The sequence below is a fragment of the Eutrigla gurnardus genome (assembly GCF_963514095.1).
Source record: "Eutrigla gurnardus genome assembly, chromosome: 8".
NCBI lineage: Eukaryota > Metazoa > Chordata > Actinopteri > Perciformes > Triglidae > Eutrigla > Eutrigla gurnardus.
This window is the reverse complement of record NC_139922.1, coordinates 12,664,002-12,681,271: the sequence shown is the minus strand read 5'-3', so window position 1 is coordinate 12,681,271 and position 17,270 is coordinate 12,664,002. Positions and strand designations below refer to the sequence as shown.

Below are 17,270 nucleotides of genomic sequence, written 5' to 3'. Positions count from 1 at the left end.
CATGACGGTTGTGTTCCAGAACTGTCTGGTCTGTGACATCATGACGGTTGTGTTCCTGAACTGTCTGGTCTGTGACATCATGACGGTTGTGTTCCTGAACTGTCTGGTCAGTGACATCATGACAGTTGTGTTCCAGAACTGTCTGGTCTGTGACATCATGACAGTTGTGTTCCAGAACTGTCTGGTCTGTGACATCATGACGGTTGTGTTCCAGAACTGTCTGGTCTGTGACATCATGACGGTTGTGTTCCTGAACTGTCTGGTCTGTGACATCATGATGGTTGTGTTCCAGAACTGTCTGGTCTGTGACATCATGATGGTTGTGTTCCAGAACTGTCTGGTCTGTGACATCATGATGGTTGTGTTCCAGAACTGTCTGGTCTGTGACATCATGACAGTTGTGTTCCAGAACTGTCTGGTCTGTGACATCATGATGGAGTTGCTCTGCTCATTTGCCAGGTGTGTGACACCACAGTGGTGGCTGGTCTGTTCAGATTTGGCAGTATTGAGATGGTTTGGTGTGCTGGCTGCTCCACTGACAGCCGCTCCATGACATCATAACTGTAGTTGTGACTTTTCTCTACATGTTCTCTGCTGGTTTGTTGGTGTCATGACAACGCTGGTCATCATATTTGAATGTACACATTGAAGGTTGTTGTTGAATACTTAAGTGTTACACTTTGGCGTTTCTACTTTCTATACTGTTACCGTTTTGTACCACAGACTACAGAACCAGCACAACTTTTTATTTATTCGCATCATCTTATTTGCTTTATCGTAAAGCACCCTACACCTTTGGGTCCAGCAGATTTGTAAAGCTGCTTCTTGGTTGACCAACTGCAGCCTGACAGTTTCAATCAGGGCTGGTTTTGATGTTATCCTTACCCGTTCCCAAATAAAAGTAGAATTTTTTTTTAATAAACCGCCTGAGGAGGAAAAGGGATATTATTTCAAAAAATATCTCATTATTGGATGAAGTCTTCTGTTTTAAAAAACAAAACAAAAAACAGCCTGAGTCTTCCTGTCCACCTGGTCTCCTTTCAAAAAATCAACCACACCCCCAGAGCATCTCACCACTCCAACCTATTAAATAAGTGCTGAGACACTTTCAGGAGTATCATCTTACAAAACTGATGCAGCTGTAATTCTTAAGTGTATTAATGGACTGTAATCAGTTTTACGGCTGAATTGCTGTTGGTTAAGACTGTGCCTTCATTAATTAGCAGATAACCTTTATATAAAGGCAAGCAGGCTAACAAAATGATTGGTTTGCTATTGTTGTATCTTATCCTTGGCGAATCACCTATTGTCCCTTTGAATAATTGAGACTAGTGGATTTTGCCTGTTTTATTTTTTTCCTTGGTCAGCAACTAGCTACTAGTTTTGTCCCCAAGATCAATTGCCTTGGTAACACAACCGGAGAGAGAGAGACAGAGAGAGTGAGCGGAGAGAGAGAGAGAGTGAGAGAGAGAGAGAGTGGGAGAGACAGAGAGAGAGGGGGGGGGGGGGAGAGAGAGAGAGGGGGGAGAGAGAGAGAGATTTGTGCCCACAATGGCGACTGTAGGTATGCTAAATACCTCTGGTTCCTTATCCGGGAACTACCTCTCACGCTGCTATTGGGCCATTGGGTCACGTGGTAAAAGTAACTTTACAGGGCTGCTCGCAAGTAGGAGGGCTTTATGGAGCAGAAAAACGACAAAGCTAGAAAAATTATTTTCCACTCCAGAAATTAATGATCATGAGCTCGTATTTGATGGAGTCTAACTACATTGATCCGAAATTTCCTCCATGCGAGGAATATTCGCAAAATAACTACATCCCCGAGCATAGTCCAGAATATTACAGCCGCGCAAGGGAGACTGGCTTCCAGCATCACCACCAGGAGTTATATCCTCCGCGGGCGAGCTACCAAGAGCGCCAGTATAACTGTGCAAGCATCCCTGAACCCGACTCGCCAAGGGGACATGGAGTACCCCATTCTGCGCACCTGCTGACAGGGAAGGGGCAGCCTGCCTCATGTGAAACCCCACAGTTGTCCATGTCCCCCGCCACCCCACCGGCCGCAACCTCCGCCTGCAACCAAGCTACCCCGGAGCATCCAAACAGCACAGCCTCCTCCAAGCAGCCCGTGGTGTACCCGTGGATGAAGAAAATTCACGTCAGCACTGGTAGGCAACTTGTGTGTTTATGTTCCCTGCACTCCTCGTGCTGCTCTCTCCCTTTCCCTCCCTTCATCAGTCCCTCTGACTCCCATCTCGTTGCCAGCCCCTGCTCCGATAGCAGGGAAGCCTTTGAAATGGCACAATTGAGGCGGATTTACGACTCGGCATTGGTAATTACACCCACCATAAATTTTATAGCCGAGGTATACTCAGGGCAGCCGTATCACCATGTGGCTTCTGCTGTTATGTATTGCGCGATAGAGAGAGGGGGAGAAATGAATAAGAAAAAAAATTGAGCTTTGTAATCTTGCATTAATAATTTAGCTCATAGTTGGATGTGAGTGTCCTCTCATTACCCTGAGAAGTTCTTAACTTCCCATTTAAATTTCTCAAACAGCTAAACATTCATATCCAATAAATCTTTCTAGCCATATCTCAGCTGAGGCCATTCTTGTTTACCCCTCCTTTCCTCCCTTCTCTGTCTCCCTTTCTCTCTCCACTTGTCCTTTTTCCAGTGAACCCGGGCTACAATGGAGCGGAGCCCAAGCGGTCTAGGACAGCCTACACCCGCCAGCAGGTCTTAGAATTGGAGAAGGAATTCCACTATAACCGATATTTAACTCGGCGGAGGCGCATCGAGATCGCCCACACGCTGGTTCTCTCCGAGCGGCAGATTAAAATCTGGTTTCAAAACCGCAGGATGAAATGGAAAAAGGATCACAGGCTCCCGAACACCAAAGTGAGATCCTCCTCCTCCTCGTCCGGGTCCAACACAAGCTCGGCAGCCGGCGCTGTTGCCGCTGCCTCGGCCACTAACACTGGGGCCCCCGACGAACTCACCGGAGCACAGCATGGCGAGGATATTACCAGGTTATAAAACCACGAACCGAGGGGGTAGAGAAAGAACTGGTTATTTATAGAACAATTATATATTTTGTTTTCGTAGCTATCTTGTGCGGTTTCCTTTGAGTCCAAAGTTATATAAAATGCATGTTATATAGCATGGATTACTGCGAATACCGATGAATTATTTTTACGTGACACAGGGTTTAATTTATTTGATGCTCAATTAAAAATGATGTTTTTTATTAAAAAAAAAAAATGTTTTGAATGAAGGAAAAAAAACGTAGAAAAAAAATATACATTTTATCAAAATGTTATTGTGGGCCATTCTTTTGCCCTGCTGCCCAAGGTGAAATGCACAATCTATTTATTTCAAACAACACTGGAAGGAAATCATAATAATAACAATAATAATAATTATAATAATAATAATTATAATAATAATAGTTATTTTTGGTATAAAAAAAGCTGGAACACACCATTGATCTTGAACTTGTATGTTTTGGACAATAACAATGTGTGAATTACCTCGTGTATTTCAGAAACAGGATTTTGATTTCCAGTTTAGTTTTGTGGTGTCGATGTTGTGTTTAGGCCGTTAAAAAGCAGATTATTGTGAAATGCAATAAACGGAGTGTAGTGTACTTGTGCTAATCATATTGGTCAATAAAACAGTGAGTGTCTACTAGTTTTACACACGTTTGGTCGAACTTCATTTAAGGCAAGATGAGGTCTGCTGTTGTTTTTGGCTTTTATTTAAATTTGATTTGATGTTATTTATTTTCTTGTGGGAGGGATCACCTTCCAACGTGTCCAGATGTGTGAATACTTGAAACATGTCACGTGGAAAAGCAGAACCACTGTGTTTTTAGATGTGTTTGGTGAGTCCTGCAGCTCATTCTCGCGTCTTTAAATTAGCAATGTGTACAGAGTGTGCGCGTGTGCTCGTGTGCGTGCGTGCGTTTTAAAACCTCATTTATAATGGACTGAAGTTTATTTCTAAAATCTGAAAATGAAATAGTTGGCGCTGTGCATTATGTGCAACCTCATCAGTCTGAAGGGCATTCAATTAACGCTAAAGAGAAGAGGCCCTCCACTCTGCCTCTGCTTCCTCCGTCCTCACACCACAACACAAAGCTGCATGCGTTCAATTTAAGGGGACGTATGCTCCGTTATAAATGGTCATTTTTGTAACGAGTTGCACTGCTTTGTCTTATAGTCCACTGCGCCATGCGGCTGGGTTTTCCAACATGTAAATAAATAAAATAAAAATAAATAAAAATCACGTCGTGAGTCGCAGCTAGATTCTCTATAAGGCGTCCTGGTGATGGAGTACACGGCTGACCTTTGTTATCGGGCTCGGTATCAGTGCCACGGCGAAAAGAAAGGAATGCTGAGCTTTTCTTGTGTGTTCACTGTTTTTTTTTTTTTTTTGCTTCTGCTTGTATAAACACTTTGCCTGGCTTCACGTGCTGTCTCCCCAGTGGGCGCTTTGCCTCCAGTGTGCAGCAGCTCGCGAGAATTCATAAAAACCCTGTGCAATTTCAAAAAAAAAGGAAAAGAAAAGAAAAAAGAAAAACGGCGGCGCGTCTCACTGCAACGTCATCGGAGGACCGACGCACAGCAGGACTGTTTACGCCTGTAGATGTGGTGGTGGATTCATACTGGTCCACTGTTTTTTTCATCACAAAGATGCATTTTTGTACATTATTATTTTCATTCTTATGTTTATTTCGGGCATATCTGTGCAGCCGGATTTCAGTTTAAACATGGCTTAATCCCACAGACGCGAGGAAGAATTTGATAGATTATTGAATTGTGACATGAATAGGCCCTTATAAAATGCCTGGCGTTGTGGGGGGCAAAGGAGCACAAAGGGAAGAGGTATTCTCCATCATCAATCTCTCACTACACAGCTTTGTGTTATAGTTGTGGAAAAACAGCTCTGGCAAAAGCCAGTTTGGATGCTACCAAATATTATGCACCGTGGCCGTATCCTTTGGCATTATTCCCGAAACGTGAGATTTGAAATGGACTTTAAAATAAAGCATTTTAACAACCGGACCGTAGCGGCTAACATCTGCCCTTTTTTTTTTGAACGTGTCTTTTGGAAAGGGCCACTAGAATGGTGTTGAGACGGCGCTGAGAAATGAATCCAGGAGCCTTTATGTTGCCGGACAGATTAGAGAAATTAATGTGCTCTCCGCAGTCGCAGCGTCCCTCCGAAGCCTTTCTCGGCCCTGTCGCCTCCATGTCGCGAGGCTGAAAAGGTACTTTATTGAAGTTTGGGGGGCGAAGTGGGAGAAGGCCGAGTTCACCTCGAGGACACATTTTCTGTCCCATTAGGCTCGTTGCAGTCTGGATGGGAGGCCGACCTCCACAACCCTGTGACCCGGCTCACTCTCTATACGTGTACCTTCTGTGCGCGCGCCCGCCGGTCCCCCTCGACCCGGCCTTTCTTTGTGGGGTTGTTGTTCCGAGAGAGAGAGAGAGAGAGAGAGAGAGAGAGAGAGAGAGAGAGAGAGAGGGGCCTGCGGCGGGCCATCACCGAATGTGCTGCTGCTTTTGTTAATCGGCTGACCCAGGACAGTGTTGAACTCTCGGACAAGTCCTCCTCTCTGTATCCAACAGGACTCATCTCACACCGAGCTGTTTACAATACTGACGTTCACTGGAGCGATAACAGAAGTACACGCATGCATTCTGGGAGATTATGAAAGAAATGCTAGAATCTGAAAATATGTGTTTTATGTCATTACGAGCCTGGATGTTGAAAAAAAGGAATTGTTGTACATCCATTACAATTGTTTTTTTTTTTTTATGTTATACACTGTTATTAACCTGGTCAAATGACAACTCCATTGTAATTAGCAGCAGGCTTTAAACGTAGCACATTTCCAGGGGTTAATTACATTCCCCCCAAAAGTCTCCAAAAACAGCAGGCAATAAAAATAGTCTGCGCGGTCACGTGTGTGACTTAAGAGAATAACTAGCCTCAGGTCAGCTCAAAAGCAAGCTGCCAATTATAGCTAGGTGTTTCTGACAGTACTGGGACAGTTGGTCATTGTGATTAGTTTATGGACAGGGACCTTCAAGTTAAAAAAAAACTTGCAGACTTTCCACTGCACTCTTTGCTCCAACTTTTTTTGTTTTTAAATGCAAATATTCCCCTTGGTAAGAACTTATAAAGCTGATAACTTAAGTTTTCCTCTGAGATGCAACAATAACATTACTTGTGAGTTAAGATATTGCTTTTTTTGTATTGTTTTCTGTTGATTTTGTTTTAAAAAAAACCGTCTTGCTTCCTGCGAGCAGCCTTGGATTCAGTGTAATATTGTTATTTTGGCTGCACTGAGCGCGTCTGGTCTCTGGTTTTGTCCGGGACCAAATACTCAGCTCTGAGGGGGGAATATACGACAGCCTGCCTCATAAGATAAACAGCTGACACTGAAACCCAAACAACTCGTGAGCGTCTCTCGTTGTAGCCTGCATGATAATTCAGTCTCCTCCTCGTGTGTCCGAGTCCACAGATGGGGTGTCGCTTTTTGTTTGAGCTCTCGTAATTGAGGATTTTGCGTAAAGTGGAATTACAAGGCGCGACTTGACTTCTCCTTGACTTTTCCCGCGCCAGTGATTTAATTGGCGCAGCCATATAGGACCTTGTTGGACTTGTTATGAGAATAAACAGAATGTGTTATTTAGATTTATTCGAGCAAAAGCTTGTGTCTTTTGTCGGCCACACGTCGCACTTTGTTATTATACTTTGGGCTAATGGGCAACGACGTCTCCATTACTTTTTCCTAATATTTAGACGGATATCTGTAATCATAATATTTAAGGAAAGGCTGTGTTTAGCACACGTGATCTAAGTAAACCTATTAGCTCCCAAGTTGGCCTGAGGTCAACACCAATGAAAACAACAACAGCATCCCTTCTTCTGCATGGAGGAACCGTTGTTATTGGTGTCAAACCTAATTCTCTGGCTGTAATCATCTCCCAGCCACACGTGGAGTTGAAGCAGCCGTTTTCTCTCAGAGTGTGGGAGAAGTGCGAGGCTGCGGTCGTTCTCAACCCCGCAGGACCATCGCGTGGCTCGTGTGTTTGAAGCTCGGTGTTTAAATTCCTCAACACTTACTCAGCCCCTAACTGGTTTCTTTTCTGACTCGAGACTGTGGAATCGCACATGATTTTCAGCTCCCATCGCACCGCTGCGAGCTGCGTGTGATTTATGAGCGCCTCAGGCGTGGACTCTCTCTCTCTCTCTCTCTCTCTCTCTCTCTCTCTCTCTCTCTCTCTCTCTCTCTCTCTCTCTCTCTCTCGGAAGATATAAAAACTTTACACAAACAGCCGTCGAGATGTTTTGAACGAGAGGGCCTTCGAGGAACCCAAAATCATCAGCTGTTGTGCTTTTATTACCTGCTGCTTTTTTACTGTGCACGCGGGCCGCGACGCGTCTCAGGTGTGTCTTCTCCGGCCACTTTGCCGCGTGATGAAAGGTGTGCTGCGGTGGCGCAGTGTGTTCAAACGGCAGCCAATGGCAGTTGCATAAAAAAGGCTGCGAGTTGAAACGGGGGTCACGCTGCTATTTTCCAGGGACTGAGACGCTCTCTCGCATTGACCAGCAGTGGGTGTGTCATAAATCCGTAAATCTCTCTCCCATCCCTTCTCTCCTGGGAGCAGATGCACCACGTCTTTTCTTTTTTTTCTTTTCCTTCTTTTTTTTTTTTTTTGTCAGTGTGCGCGCGCGCGTGCGTGTTAAACGCATTTACATAAAACTAGATTTTAAACCTCCATCGGACATGTTAAATGATTTACTGTCAGTGCTGGCAAACATTTTAACGACAGAGCAGCTTGGATCAACACTAGAATATCCCGCCGCAGACTCCCAACCTCGCATCACACGCAGGAAATGATGGCCTGGGTAAACTTGCCAGTAATACTTTATGTCATCATAACGCGCCGCTGAGAAATTTTTCATTAGCCTATTTGCTGCATCGTTGAGGACCTTAGAAATTACAGTCATTTCCCCCTCAGTTCAAGGTGTCACTGGGGGCCCAGACAGTCGCTAGATTGAGTTATGATTATGTTATTCACTTTTCATTAGCAAAAGTGATCTGGATTTGGGATCCTGAGACTATAGATCCACAATTATGTATAGGTTAAGTGCAAATGCGCTTTTTATTTGATTTGCTCTCTGAGAATGATTCTCTGGTGTTTGTGCGGCCACTAGTTGCGTCTGTCTTGTAGTTTGGGCGCTCTGAGGACAGCTGCTGCGGCGTTTTGGAGTCAGACTTTCACGTGTTGCCTCAGATGCAACAGATTACTGAACAGTGGGAACAAAAGGGGTTCACCCCACTGCCAACATTCAAAACAGGGGATGTAACAACATGTATTTATTTATTTCATTTTATTTTGTTGATGATAAAGATTTTTTTGACTAAAGGTTTCTGCAAACGGGGCTATATTTTCAATTATGATTTAAAAATGATATATAGTTAATTGAACACATTGTACTCCCTGCACATCAGATTTTATTTTCTTACTTTTTGTTTTATCTTTTGTAATTTTAAGATTATATTCTGAAAAAAGGTTATTTACTATTTGACACATGCTTTCCACAGACAGCGAGCTTTAACCAGGCCTCAAATTAATACACACATTAATGCACATACGCGTTTGCAAAAGTCAGGACTCGTTTGGGAAATTGACGGTGTGTGTCTTTTCCCTCACTTATGAAGTGCAGTCTGCAAACTCTAGTCCTTTCATTTCACTCTGCATTGTTTACAGCAATATAGGGCACCGGGCCCATAAATCTTCCCCTTGCTCTGCCAAGACAGCGCCATTTGTATGCACCGTTTTAACCGACAGCATCCTCTGCCCATTAACGTCTTCTCCCCAGCTCGCTCTCACTCTCCTTATCTGCACAACTCTGTCCCCTGGAAATACATTAACTGATCCGTGCATTCGTTGAGCTCTGAAAAACAATTATGTTTTTTGAGTGTAAGGAATATATAATTTATGGAGAGGGAAAATAAAAATAAAACACAGCGAGAATCGCGTTCTGCGGATTCCCCCCTCCTGGACGCGCGCGCGCCGCGGTTGTAGATACTCCCCGTCCCCCAATACCGTTATAAGTTATTGGTATGAAAAATAAAAGTTTATCGACGATTTGCTTGGCTGTTTGTGTCAGCGGGCGAGAGAGCGCAGAAGGTAAGGAGGAATTGTAAAAGGGTTGACACCCAGAGCGACCGGCGCGCTTTTGTGTGAGAGAGAAAAAATGATTTATTGCCAGTGAGGCGGTTCAAACAGAGTTCACGGAGAATTGTGGTGGAGGCGCAGAGGAGCTAAATTATGGTCTTGCTGAGCTAGTATATCATAGATCCTATCTCCAATTCAGAGAGTGTGTTCAAGGGTGTGAGCTAAGGAAAACAAAACGAATTTAATTACTTTCCCCCATTTCAGACAGTGCTGATGTATACCGCCTGATTCTCCTGATGATAATAATAATACAAATAATAACACTAATAACCATTATTATTATTGTTATTAGTATTATTACCATTGTTATTGTGTTTTTAATTCATTTATTTTATTTTGCAATTATACGAGACACAAGGGTGTTTATTTTGCTCTGGTGACTTACATTCAACCAACACTGAGATTAGCTGAAGACACATTTAGACACATAACTGCCATTTTAATGGAAAGGCTGCAAAGATTGAAGCTGTCTCCAAGAGAATTGTTAAGCATTTTTAGTTTCAGATTTAATTATGCTCGTGTAACGGTTATTTTAATGTCGATCATTGTTGCCAACAATATGCCACATGTGTACATGGCGATTGTGACTTGAATTGTGTCCTTGGATGACAAATTAAAAGAGTTAATTTACTAAACTAAATGAACCCAAGGACGCGAGTCCAGTGTGGCTGTTCAGGTGAAACCTCAGTGGTGGTGGCAGCAGGGGTGAAACGGAAAAAAGAGGGGGAAAGGCTCCTCTTCTTCCAAGCTCTGCAACCCTGAGTGCATAATCCATCACCGCTGAGAGACATCTAAAGAGGGTTTTCTCGACAGCTTTGTTGTGGTGAAACACCAGAAGGAACTTATATCTAAAGGCTGCTCCGGCTAAGATTGATACCCAGAATATGCAGAAAACTCTCGCTTTGAAAGATGGGTGCACTGTTTTATGGAATAATTGTGATGGCTTCATTATTCCTAGTTATTTATCCACTTTGCATATGTTGTGCATGGGCTGAAATTAAGCAATCACGTTTTATGAGTTTGTTTTTTTCTCTCTCTCCCAAAATGTAACTCAGTTAGGCCACTCAGTGTAGGATTTAGCCCCAAAAATATTTATTATGTGGGTTTTAAATGAAGTTTAAAATTTCCCATTTTGGTTAAATGCTTTGCACCTTCATAACTGTATTTCCTGGGCATGCTCTGTGTTGTAGCTGCTGAACATCTCTGCTCTTTTGTCCACGCAGCCGCGCAGCGAGCGGGATGTCAAGCATCCAAACACGTCCGCAGTGTTTGTCCGTTGCCTCGCAGAGTCACAGGGACACTTGCTACTGTACAGTGATGCCTGATTAATGCAAATGCGCTGGGAAAAAAAGAGAGAAATCTCTAATGATTGCCTCCTTTGTCTTTGCGTGGCAATGACTGTCAAAGCCTTTGTTTGACCACTCCCCGTGAATCCTATTAAGCCAAAGCTATACTTCCACTCCGACAGTTAGAAGCATATGTTGTTATTAAAAGAAAAAAAAGCCCGCCGATTTATACTGGGCAAACTAAATTATCCAAAATAATCGGAATTGTTTCTTTTACTGGCGAAAATGCAGCAGTAAAAAAAAAAAAGAAGAAGGTTATTGCGGAGAAAGCCGTAGAGCAGCTAATAGCACAGACACACGGGAATAAATAGTATTTATCATCGTGTTTAATTGGCGAAAATACACCCGGAGCACCATTTATTTTAGGCAGATTACATCTCAAAAATAAATAAATAAATAAAAAGCTGAAGCGAAATACGTTTGTGGTCGGTGACGCGTTATTATTCAGCATATTATCCCAGCTCACAGACACAGACTGTAACAGGAAGTCCTCGCGTTGTTTCCCATCAAACCTCACCAAAGTTCAGGAGCAGCTGCAAAAAAAAAAGGCGACTCCTTCTAGAACAAACGCGTCCTGTCAGAAAAGATTGCACAACATTACAGTTTGTAATGAGGCGTTCTTCACCCTGCCTCCCCCTCTCTCTCCGTATTTACATCTCCCTCTCTCTCTGTTGTTGACGTCTACTCATATTCCGTTTCATGTTTGTTGTTGTTTTTTATCCCTAGGTAAAGAAACGGAGGCTGCTCATAGAAATGCTGTCTGAGGAAATCTCGCAGAAGCGTCTTCCATCGCCCCAAGTTGCCAGCGGATTACTTTTCAACTCCGGAGCGCTGCTATTGGCGGACGGACACACGTGACCACGGCACCCTTCTGGTAAATATTATTCAAATGTTCCACATGGTTACTCCAAGTGCTCTTCCCCCGCATGGCTTAGCACATCCAGGTTAATTGTGATCCGATATTAGACAGACAGAAGTCCCGGTCTTTACTACTGCTGAGGGGATTCCTGGCTTTATTCGAGACGGTTTTTGATGAGCCGGGTCCTTGGACCCCCCAACAGTCCGCCCTCCCACTGCAGCTGCATGGCAACAGTTTTGCTATGAGCTCTGGACAAGTGCCAAAATTGAACGCGGGATACAATAGAAGAGGAGGAGGTGGTGGTGGAGGCCAAGAAGCTGAACTTAATCAGCAAAACATGAACTCCTCTGCTCATGTCAGTTCCAGGTTAAACCCGGGCGAGCCCTTCCAGTGCCCACTGGAGCCTCTGGTTCACTGCCATGCCAAGGGCGAGCTGGACATCAGGAGCAGGAGCTGCAGTCTACTCACCATCTGCCGCTCAGGAGTAATCTTCCCCTGGATGAATCCACGGACAGCTGACAATGAACAATCTGGTAACTCTGGTTTTATATATCATCATTTGCCTTTTTAAAGCCTTAAAGCTACAAGTGAGTGTTCAGGCTTCAGTAGGTGTTCTGATGGGGTGAATGCATGAATCCACACCGAATGAGCATTTTTAACTGGTGTCTGACCTTAGCTGTTAACTCTTTGTTGCATGTCGCCTAATATTTCCTGCTTCATTATAACATTTACAGACAGAGTAGCAGACAATAGTATGTGTCACTTGCAAATGTCTTCGTCTGCCTCAGTTGTTTGTTCTTCCGGTTCCTGGAGGCAAAGTAACGTTCTGAAGCTGCAGACCACACAAGAACCACACATTCACACCTGAGAATCTTCTTTTTAATCAATGTCTCTCAATCAGCATCACGTTGTGATCCGTTGTTTCTTGTTCATGGGTTTAATTTGAGTGTAAATTCATAGTTTCTCAGTAGGTTTTTACATGGAAATAATATTAAATATATAAAAGGAAAAAAATGCATGTTCAAACAACAAATCTGCATTTTAAGAAATAGTTTATATGATGTCCCGACACGCTTTTGATTCATTTCTACAACAACAGATAAACGTCACTCTACACAGCCAACACACTAACATAGAGGGAGGGAGATGCAGTCTGCCAGTGTGGTGTTGAGGAGAGCACTTTTCTCTCTCGGGTCAATAATATTAGGCCTTATTAGGTATCCGCTAACCCCAGTGCGTTATGTTGTTATCAACGGGGCCCTGGTAGCGCTCATATACATGTCAAATGGAATCTCTAATGGTGGTTATTTTCAGTGGTGGTCCCAAGGTACCTTTTAAGTGACTGAGATGGGGATTTGACAGGTCTGCTTCTGTGCGTAGCGGTGATTAATGTGGCCTGTCAGGCAGCCGTAGTGGCGTCAGATGTTTCCCCCAGACTGTTTCTTCAGGAGGTAACTTTTCCCCAACACATGACACAGTAGACAGCCAGTCTTGTGTGGTGTCTTAAGCATGACTGAATACACAGGAAGAGCCCAGGGCCCTGCTTTGATTGGCTGAGGATTAGTCTCACTTGCACTTGAGGTCCACGGAGGGTACACACACTTCTAGACCTGTAAGAGGTTTCGGCACTTGCTTTTTAACGCCCTCTCTCTTCTCTTTATGTGCTTCCTCAGTGGGCGGCGGTGCAACGGCGGCGGGTCTGGGCAGAGGAAGGCTCTGCGGCAGGAAGGAGAGGACGGCCTTCACCAACGGCCAGCTGCTGGAGCTGGAGAAGGAGTTCCACTTCAGCCCTTACCTGTGTCGCCCTCGGCGGCTGGAGATGGCCGCCGGGCTGCACCTCACCGATCGCCAGGTCAAGGTGTGGTTTCAGAACCGCAGGATGAGGTACAAGAAAGAGCACAAGCACGGCGAGGCGGCAGGTTCCTCACAGTGGTGTCCCGATTACCCTTCCCTCGGCTCCAGCCAGTGTGCGGAGCTGAGCTGTCAAAGTGCATGCGATGGCGGCACCCCCCTCTCGGAGCTGCACCCAGTGGATTACCCCCCTCTCTCCTCCTCTCTCTTCGGCCCTCACGGCGATGCCAGCGGCGGTCAGTGCGTTCACCCTGCAGACCTGCCCCATCTCGGCTACATGCTTCCATCTGTTGCAAATGGTCCTCCACCCTCCTGTTCGGGCACAGATAGTCATCACCATGCTGGCATTTCAAGCTGGCCCTAGGGCCCCATAATGGCCGTCCCTCCTGTGCTCATCAAAATCTCAATGATACATTCACTTTCACTTACTTATGAAAGACTGGAGGGTGTCTTATTAGCATCCCCGGGTTGCAATCCCCTTAACGCACCCGTGCTGCATTCATGAAACATTTTAATTAAGCTATATGAACGTATCTTCATTAGAGGAGAGCTGCAGCGATATCATTTGTGTTTCTCAGACTGAAGACTGCAGGTCAACCTTGCTGCTCCTGTTTGTACATACACGGCATGCACTGCACATATGAGCAACTCATAACCACATGTTTTGCTGTCCTTTTGTGGCTGTTGCATTTATATTGTCGTTGCATGTTTAATGCATGTAGGAATCCTATTCCGAGTGATTTTTCTATGTCCCTCTGTTGTGGGTTTATAGCAAAGTGGTTGTCATATTTTGTAAGTTTCAAATTTGGCCTCTTTTTCATTATCTACTGTAGATAACAGGTTATTTGTGTGAAATGTTACACCTGAAATGGGCAGAATAATGTTCCTATCGAATGATGTTATATTTTTGTTAAAGCCATTAAAGGGATACGGCGAGGTCTTTGATACGGTTCTTGATTAATTGAGATGTCACATACTGTACATGCTTAATAAATGCATTTGGGAAAACTGTAGCTCTTGTGCAATGTTTGCTTTATTCATTGCTGATTAGAGGTCCATTTTTTTCATCCACAGTATTTCAAAGATTAAGGATTCGGATCTCAAATGGGAAGAGAGAAAAAAATTGGAAAGTAATCAAATTAAGGCATGCTTTAGATTCATTGATGCCTCTACAGTATTGTGCATTCAAGTTGCACAATCTTGCCACATAAGCCTCTCCCTCGCTCCTGCCTCCGAGTTCCACGCCATTAATCACCAAGACAAGGCAGTCCTTCCAGCACTCCAACCACAGGCTCTGAACCCACTGGGCACCATGACAAGATCTCTTGCCTCCTCCATTCCCAAGCCTCGCCTTTTTCAATAGCCAAATTGTAGTGCTGCAAGTCGGGGCCGGCCCTTCTCTCAGGGGGCATGTTAGCTGTGTAGCTCAGAAGCCCTTACAGCAGCTTAAAGGCCATGACACACCAGTGAGGTTCAACCATTAAAGACACCTTATTATCTTGAAAAAAAAAACTACGAGGAGACTTCTCAAATGTAAACGATGTCACTGAAACGTTACGTCATAATTTTGACTCACCGAGCTAAATTACTCCCAGGGGGGAATTCTGCTTTTCTTTAACAGAAGTGGGTCACAGGTTCTCTTGGGTCCCGACAGTTTCACACATCAAAACACAGACAGCAGCGTTCACAACGAAGCAGGGAACCTCTGCTTGATAATGTGAGCTGGAGTATCAATATTCCCAACACAACCTCGCACATTTCTTTGGGACATGCTGACAGTTTTATATCAGTGGCTGTACTGTAAATGAGCTGTCACAGAGGACCACTGACAGCTACGAAACGAGGAAGCTGATCCCATGGTGGTCCTGGGGAGAATGACTTCCTGCTCCTAATTCATTAGCTAATCAGCCAGCGGATCAGCCGTCTAATGGTAAATATTTGACACCATTTTTCGGCGGGTCTCAGGAGTTGTCAGGGGAGCGATATAACAGCTATAACTCCGTGGAAATTTGGAATCCAATAAGGTGAGGTCTACACCACATCTGTATCAAAGACGTGGTGACAGTTGGGTAATTTAAGAGAAAAGTAATAAAGGCAAGTGAGAGAAAAAGACAAAAAAAGAAAAAGTTCTTCCATTGAAATGTGTTCGCCTACAAAGAGAGAGGGGGGGAGGAAGAAGAGGCAGACAGTGTTGGATTCCTGAGATTCTTGCATATGTCAGGTGATTTATGGTGTTAATGGTGCCGAGACTCAATAGGAACTTTACCTCTGGATCCTCCACACATTCTCCCTCCAGACGCTGAAAGCCAGGAGGATCGGCACACTGGAGTGCAGTAATTCTGTGGACAGGGTCAAGGGGGATCCCCAAGGGTCAAGGAAAGCCCTCCCTTCAAGGGCCCCACTGCAAGGGGGGACCGGCTGCTTCCATCTCAACATTAAGTTAGTCAGTTGTTCCCACATTGGGTGGCTCCTCGTTAGCCAGTCATTATTTCCCTTTCACTCACTTGACCCCAGTTGGACAACATCTGTTTTTCCGAGGGAGGGGGAAGATCTCCAAAGCCAAAAATCCTTACAGGTTGTTTTTTTTAATTCTGGGCTTTGATCAGACTGGAGCAATGCATTAAGTGGATCTTTGAAGTGATAAATGATGTGAGGTGTGGTGCCATGAAACCAGCTTTGGTTATGGTCCATCATTAATTTAAAAAAATGTTTTCGCTATGTCATTTACAGTGACGGATGTTTCACCGTCCCATTTGCAGCTGTTATGAATCGGATTTTTGGGTTTAGACCTGAAGAATGCTCCGTTCATCAAGACATGCTGCTTTAAGGAGCTTTCAAAGCGTAAAGCCCGAAGCTTGTGATCATCACAGTGAGCTGGAGTCTTTTGTTATGATGTGGAAATTCCATTCATTTTATGGGATCACTATCAGAGGAAATAAATGATAATCGTTGTACTTCAGGATGGCAGGCAGTTTGAGTGGGAAGAATTACTGGCATGCAGGCGTTGACTTTCCAGAAAAACTAAATGTATTCAAACCGGCTATTAAAAGGAGAAACATAAACCATATCATTAGGTATTAGGTATCACTTAAGTTTCTCTGCAGACAAGAAAACAAAACACACAACCCTAACCCTGTCATTGGCCAATCAGGGAGGATCTCTGGAATCAGTGCCACTTAAACCCAGGTGTCCTCTTTTGAAGCTAATTGGTAGTTAAATGCACTTTGACAAAAAAACAGGACTTCTCTCCGTCAGCAGTTATGTCTCCTGTCTTCAATACATTTTGTGTCTGCAGTGTTAGTTTAGTTTTAGAGCTCAGCCTCCCTGTTTAAACCGCCGTTCACTGCCATGTTGAATCATTGTGTAAAATGGTAAATCACTGTGTTGTTTATTTGATCTAAAATAACTGTATTACTTTAATAAAAGCCATGATATTTTGCGCATTGACTTCAAATCACGTCTGCGTATACAGCAAGTTCACTTGGCTCTGATTGGACTTTGTAACCCGGTAGCAGCGAGATTAACAACTCTCAGTTAAAGAAGATACTGGTCGGAGATTCTCTTCACATGTCCCAGTATGAATATGAGGAAAACGTATTGGGAGAAGTTGAAAAGCATTAATTCAGGGTGCAACTGTTTAAGTTTCAGTATGAGCCTGAAATTCACACAAACCCGAGGTCTCACTTTCAGCCAATCGTTGACCTCCTTTATACTTTGGCCCCGCCCTCTGAGCTGTCAGTCACAACAGAGCCAAGACAGCCTTTGAGGTGAATGTTATGTTTCTGACATGAAGTTAAGGATTTAACAACAAGGTGAGTTTTAACTAACCTTGACCAACAGGTACATCCTGTAATGTTTATTGATATGTGGTCCTTTAAATATGCCTTCCCATGAGATCAAGTTGGTCCGGCAGGTCAGGGAATTAAAGTCCCCCTTTTTCTAAGCGGAAAG

The 17,270-nt window shown here is 44.1% G+C and overlaps 1 protein-coding gene across 6 annotated transcripts in view; it reads left to right on the top strand.

Annotated features, from left to right (window-relative positions):
* LOC311017401 (homeobox protein Hox-C4a) overlaps positions 1–14,331 on the top strand; it is a 54,209-nt gene extending 39,878 nt beyond the window's left edge. For 3 of the 6 annotated variants that reach the window (XM_084015710.1, XM_084015709.1, XM_084015708.1), the window contains 3 exons: positions 11,336–11,483; positions 11,829–12,001; positions 13,142–14,331. In XM_084015710.1, the coding sequence (XP_083871836.1) occupies positions 11,968–12,001; positions 13,142–13,683 (576 nt within the window). In that variant the 5' untranslated portion in view covers positions 11,336–11,483; positions 11,829–11,967 and the 3' untranslated portion in view covers positions 13,684–14,331. Of the gene's footprint in view, positions 1–233; positions 1,477–1,513; positions 2,169–2,677; positions 4,240–11,335; positions 11,484–11,828; positions 12,002–13,141 lie in introns of those variants that run through there. The other 3 variants (XM_084015707.1, XM_084015705.1, XM_084015706.1) reach the window with 3 other exon arrangements.
* Positions 14,332–17,270: the final 2,939 nt, after the last annotated feature.